Below are 6,052 nucleotides of genomic sequence, written 5' to 3' on the forward strand. Positions count from 1 at the left end.
ATATATATGTATGTATATATATATGTATATGTATGTATATATATATATATGTATGTATATGTATGTATATATATATGTATATATATATGTATATGTATATATATATGTATATGTATGTATATATATATGTATATGTATGTGTATATATATGTATATGTATGTATATATGTATGTATATGTGTATGTATGTATGTATATATGTATATGTCTATGTATATGTATATGTATATATGTATATGTATATATGTATATGTATATATGTATGAAACATGCAACATTTCTGACTGAAAGATAACATCTTCTGCCTCCATTTATCCATTAGCTACAATATGTTGGATTCATGTTAATGTGTATTTAAAGACATTTCATTTTGTGAAAACCCCCCTGTTGAAGACCTCTGCTATAGATAACACCCAAAAAGCTTTTAGACAAAATTAGCTATAGTTGAATAATTATTTTATTATTTTGTCTGAGCATTTAATTGTTGTAGTATATCTGAGGTATAAAGAGCAAAGGTACTACACAGTTTGCATCATGTCAAATGAAGTCGCTAACCTCATGATCTTGAGCCTTAGAGGACGAGTGGAGAGATATGCTGCACATGAACATGAGGCTTAATCCTTTTAAAGTCAGATTTTGGTTTTGATGTTTGGTTCAGGTAAAGAGTGCTATATTCTTGAAACAGTTTTGGCCTAAGAAATAACTGCTAAAACTGCGACTTTGTTGTTGGAGGCGACTGTGGAGAGCAGGGCTGTCCTTCAATCAGAGGATCGACGGTTCAATCCCCAGCTCCGGCTCCGCTAGTTGCATGTCGATGTGTCCTTGAGGAAGACACTTAACCCCAAAATTGCTCCCGTAGCTGTGCCTACGGTTTAGAAATATAATAGAATCTGAATTGTAAGTTGCTTTGGATAAAAGTGTCTGCTAAATGACTGTAATGTAATGTGTACTTGTTCACATGAAGTTAAATAAAGTTATTTTGTGGTTTTGTGTTTCAGGAGCTGCAGCTACCCATGTTGAAGGTGTCTGCTCCGGAGATGGTATCTGGAGTGTCCGGAGAGTCTGAACAGAAGCTCAGAGAGCTGTTTGACCTGGCTGTGGTTAGTAGTGGTTTCTTTAATATCAATCTAGATTTCTCAACAAAAGACTACGGACTAGAGGAGGTATGGTCAGCACATCTAACCATATACCCAAGTGATGTTCATTTGGTACTGCTGATACTGTATAACCGGTATTTTGATATGATAATATGTATACCATGTCTTCCTCTCTGAACTTTGATTTTTTTTTTTCTTGCAGAACTCTGCCCCATGTATTCTGTTCATAGATGAAATAGATTCCATCACCCCTAAGAGAGAGGTGGCTTCTAAAGACATGGAGAGGAGGATTGTAGCCCAGCTGCTAACTTGCATGGACGGTACGATACAGAGTGACATGTAAATACCTTGTGGAAATGTCATGCTTACTGTAACAAGCAGACTCGCATGAAAGACTAGACATGGTGATATTTCAGCTTTTGAGTAACTGCCACCTGGCATTGAGCTTATGTCTGGTCATAAAAGTTAACATTCTGTCAAATAGTGGATGGGTTGCTGGTCGATGAAATAATAAGGAAAATATGAATTTAGGTACATTCTCTGAAAGGTGAACAGAGCAGGCCTGCAAAGCTGCTGCTGAAAGACGCTGTGCCCATTTACACACAAGGGACAGCAGCTAAATGTTTAGTTCCGATTTCCCTGTCAAGTTTATGCATTATTCATAAGCATACGCTGCCTCCCTCCCTTCCACCACAGTCTCTGCTCCGTCAGATCGACACTGAGAAAAAGAGTCAACTGGTTGAACAAGTATCCAGCCAAATCTGGCAAAACATAGGACACCACAGCTCATTCTAATGTTGACTAACATAGATAAGTGTATTACCCGGGACTCCCGGAATGGTGTGCTTCTGCTTCCGGGACAGGAAATGTCTAATTTTCGGGAAAGATATTAATCCCTCATATAAATTTAACATAAACGAAATGTTGATGTCGTTGTCTGTCTTCCTTGAAGATGTAATGATTAAACACCAAAGTATGGTTTACATTTTGTACTACTTTGTCATTTGCAAGTGCCTTCATCCTTTCAAGTGTTGATTGTAAAAAGAAATGTTATAACATGACATTTCAGACATACATCACAGGAACCCTTCCGCTGTAATTCTTCCACTCATGTTTGAATCTTTTATAACAAACGGACAAGGAAAACGCATCTGTTTTTGTTCAGATTGGAATTAGTGCAACATATTAAACTTGTCTGGTAAAGAGCTGCACGTGTAAACAGATGCCATGTAAGAAGAATGCCATCAAATATACGAGGATATGTCACCTGAATTATCCAATACACATAAAGATTTAACTTCCACCGTAGCCTCACTGTCACTCAACCCAAATCTGATACCACTAAATTATGCTGATTGGCTCTGCTGGATATTCTGTATTATACAAAAGATGAAGCGATTGTCAAGAACAAATAAATAGTTGTGACTTCCACAGGTGAAATTATATTTTACTGGTGTTTGCCTTCTGACAGACTTGAACAGTCTGACGGTGACGGCTCAGGTCATGGTCATCGGTGCCACCAACAGGCCAGACTCCCTGGACCCTGCCCTCCGCAGAGCTGGACGATTCGACCGAGAGATCTGCCTTGGTATCCCTGATGAAGCAGCTCGTCTCAGGTCAGCCAAACAGGATTATAAATGCTTGAGGATCTACAAGGTCATTCACAACACCTGCATTTTCGTAGTCCTCTACTACTCCCAAAAAGTAGTTGACTGGTCGATCAACTGCGGTAGATGTGTCCATTTCTTTTTAACCCAATAACAATGATAAATTCTCGTCAAAAGGGTCTTGAATACAACCAGTTGTGGTTGTATAATGGAGGCAGGACGCGCCTGTGAGACTGTTTACAAATGAGCCGTGATCGGATTGGACTAAACCCAGCAAGCTTTTCTAAGCTGGTTATACTGTTTGACTGAAGTAACAACGCGGCTGCTTTCTTGCAGGGATAGCGGGAGGCATTGCCACTGCTTTAATTCAGCCCGTTCTGGTGAATATTTATGCGCCAGTTTATGGTTGAAAAGTGTCAGCGCTGCTCCACCATTGTAGGGTATGTGAATGGAAACGCATCTAACACACATTCGAATAAACGGCATCACCCAGATGTGTCAATCACTGGGATGAAGAAAAAACAAACTGGAGCCCAACTCCTTATCCCCACTGCTTCCCACTCCTGCATAATTTGCCTAAAACGCCTATCAACCGCGTACCCAAAGTAAACTGACAGCTCTTATTGAACCATTGGGAGTACATGTATGGTTTTAGTCTCTATTGAAAGGTAACACTCTGAAGTTTCTTCACAAACAGTCAGAATCACCATAAGTGCTATTGGCATTGAGCTATGGCGTTTTCAGCACAGTGAAAGAGAACCATTGTACTTCCGCCTAGATTTGTTTTGGCCAACAGATGGCAGCAGCTATCTATGGCTGGGACTTACAGTCTTAAAAAGACTCTCATTCGACAGCCAACAGTCATGACGCCTAGTGTAAGTTAAAATTTGATAACAATACTACTAAAAATTAATATTTTACACGTGGTTTACTAAGAGCGCGGCCGCGTAAAAACGCATTTGGAGGCTAGCTTCACCACGTCAAAATGCATATAGTACGATAAGCTACGTGTTCGAATTTCGAACTATAGTTTATTTATGTCGATGTATGGTTAACTATATCATATTTAACCATTATCAACTTTCACAGAGTCTTGAAAATTCTCATGAACCAGACTTTGGTCTTCAGACTCTGTCCCAAGAACTTGACTCATGGTTTCCAGTTCAGGTTAGAAAACTTTCCCAGCATTCAATCTGATAAATCTGCATATCCCTGGCTTCGTAATTTCATTGGCTATGTGGAGCCTGAGTTTGAACAGGATCTGTTGCGATTGGCTCGAGCTATACCCAAAGAAGTGAGGCGGGCATTGTCTTTCAAAGCGGACTCTCGTTGGCTGTTCCAGACTGTGGCCGGGCTATAGAAGCTCCTATTGGGTCAAATGAGGTGTCAATCTAACCGGCGGAATATAGGCTCCATTTTGTGATGAAAACCATCGCTCTGTTGACACGGAACGTGAAGTTATGCCCGAAATATGATCGCGAGTTATCATATCTGCTGGCTAATTTGAAATGATGCAACAGCCCCCCATGGGTCTTTATGGACGTACTAATGTGTTTTGGACTAAATCTTTTACTGGATTCGATTGAGTGGACCCTTAGCCACCTAGCAAGACCGTTTTTGCTGGACTAGCATGCACGAGGGGGACGTTATGGATCATAATCGGTGAGTCATGGCGATATTTTATCGGCTATTTTTGGAGTGCTTGTTTGACAGAGACGTTAACTGTACCTGCTGTTGTTATTGTATCTTGAAATGGTTTGCAGAAATCGAATTACAAGAACCGTAGCTTTCTAATGAGATAACACATTAATACTCATGTTACAGGGCAGTTGTGTGCATAACACAAATATGCAGTTATCACTCTGACGGCCCGCGGCAAGAGCCTTTAGACCCAAAAGCAGAATGGGATGAAACAATAACTGAAGTAATTGGTATTTACATTTTAGCAATAGCAAGTTTATTTTATAGCACATTTTAAAAATATGAAGTGATTCTCAAGGAAAAGGGGTGGGAGGGCAGTAAGAGATCTTGGTTGGTCACCAATGACTAGTGTTTTTTTAGTCTTTAAGATATGATGTGCACTGTTTTGTGGTTTTATTTACAGCAATTTCCCAACAAATACAGGAAGGTTGTTCACAGTACTCAGGTGGCCTACCACAATGATATGGAATAGACAGCCTGTGGGAAAAACTAAGGGTCCGGGGGCATGCACTGGAGAAAATGATGCAGTAAAAGCCAAAATTTGGTTCCTCTGGCATATTCTCATGCTACTATTCCACCATATTCACTGATCTTAATTATTGCAAAGTTTAATGAGTTTGCCTCTCCGACATTTGGTGAATTAGGCTTCTTTTGCCTTTTAGCTCACACAGTCTGTAAATAGCTATTAATAATTTTGGATATCATCTTTCCCTTTTCTTCACTATTGACATACTCCACACCTAAATACTCTTATCAGCCAGTCATATACACACGTGGACAAAATTGTTGGTATCCTTCCGTCGAAGAAAGAAAAACCCACAATGGTCACTGAAATAACTTGAAACTGACAAAAGTAATAATAAATCTCTAACTCTGCCCAGAATCTATTTCGCCTTACGGTACGATGCAATCGTGGTGATTGAGGGGGGTTCTTCTGAGCTTCGGCGGGCTCAGGCAGCGCGGCTGCTGGCCGCGGGAGGTGTTCTCTCGGTGGGAGAGAATCGCTTCGTCTGGATAAGGGACGTTCGCGTCCTTATGACCGGAGCGAGCGAGGCGCTTGGTGGAGAGTGGAGAGTGGAACTTCTCTCTCTCTTTCTTTCTGAAGAAGTCTTGCTTCTTCACTTCTGCAGGAATAGAAGGGTTCGCTTCGTGGATACGAACGAAGATAAAATAGACAGTTTGGTGAATATAAACTGTTAAACCTAGGTTTTGGTTAAAAAGAAAGGGGAACAACGTTGCAGTGTGTGCCTCCTGCTACCCCGGAGGGATCGATGGAAAAAGCTTTGAGGTGGGGGTTGCTGGTTGTTTTATAGAAAGGTGGCTGAACCACAGGGGTCCTGGGGTGTCTTGGCTCTCGGCCAATTAGATTGCAGCGCTGCTTTCAGGTAACTTCAGGAACACATAGTTTTTGGGGGGAGGAAACTCACACCCTAATGTCAATTTCTTCAGAGTTGGGGGGTTTGGTGCTCATCAAACTACAATCAGGATGAAACCTTTGCCTGCAAAAGGGAAGGCCTGACTCTCTCTTTGTTCCACAACACATGTCGAAGCCATATAGTCAGATTCCAACAGGAGTGATCCGAACCCGTTACACCACTAATATTCACATAACACTGCAACATTTGACAAGTGAAATAAAATGTTACA

At 40.7% G+C, this 6,052-nt stretch overlaps 1 protein-coding gene across 1 annotated transcript; it reads left to right on the forward strand.

Annotated features, from left to right (window-relative positions):
- The first annotated feature begins 970 nt into the window (after window positions 1-970).
- Window positions 971-3,338, forward strand: LOC116377967 (nuclear valosin-containing protein-like). Its single transcript, XM_031839739.1, has 3 exons — window positions 971-1,100; window positions 1,300-1,417; window positions 2,569-3,338. The coding sequence occupies exons 1-3, from the start codon at window positions 1,014-1,016 to the stop codon at window positions 2,856-2,858; spliced, it is 495 nt and encodes a 164-aa protein (XP_031695599.1). The 5' UTR covers window positions 971-1,013; the 3' UTR covers window positions 2,859-3,338.
- Window positions 3,339-6,052: the final 2,714 nt, after the last annotated feature.

The sequence above is a fragment of the Anarrhichthys ocellatus genome, unplaced genomic scaffold (genome assembly GCF_004355925.1).
Source record: "Anarrhichthys ocellatus isolate YVR2014 unplaced genomic scaffold, GSC_Weel_1.0 scaffold1902, whole genome shotgun sequence".
Classification (NCBI taxonomy): domain Eukaryota; kingdom Metazoa; phylum Chordata; class Actinopteri; order Perciformes; family Anarhichadidae; genus Anarrhichthys; species Anarrhichthys ocellatus.

Excerpts from the sequence above, each read along its gene's own strand:
- LOC116377967 (XM_031839739.1), top strand. The coding sequence starts at position 1,014 with ATGTTGAAGGTGTCTGCTCCGGAGATGGTATCTGGAGTGTCCGGAGAG. Across the intron at positions 1,101-1,299 it reads AGCTGTTTGACCTGGCTGTG|AACTCTGCCCCATGTATTCT; the intron begins GTTAGTAGTGGT and ends TTTTTCTTGCAG. Across the intron at positions 1,418-2,568 it reads GCTGCTAACTTGCATGGACG|ACTTGAACAGTCTGACGGTG; the intron begins GTACGATACAGA and ends GCCTTCTGACAG.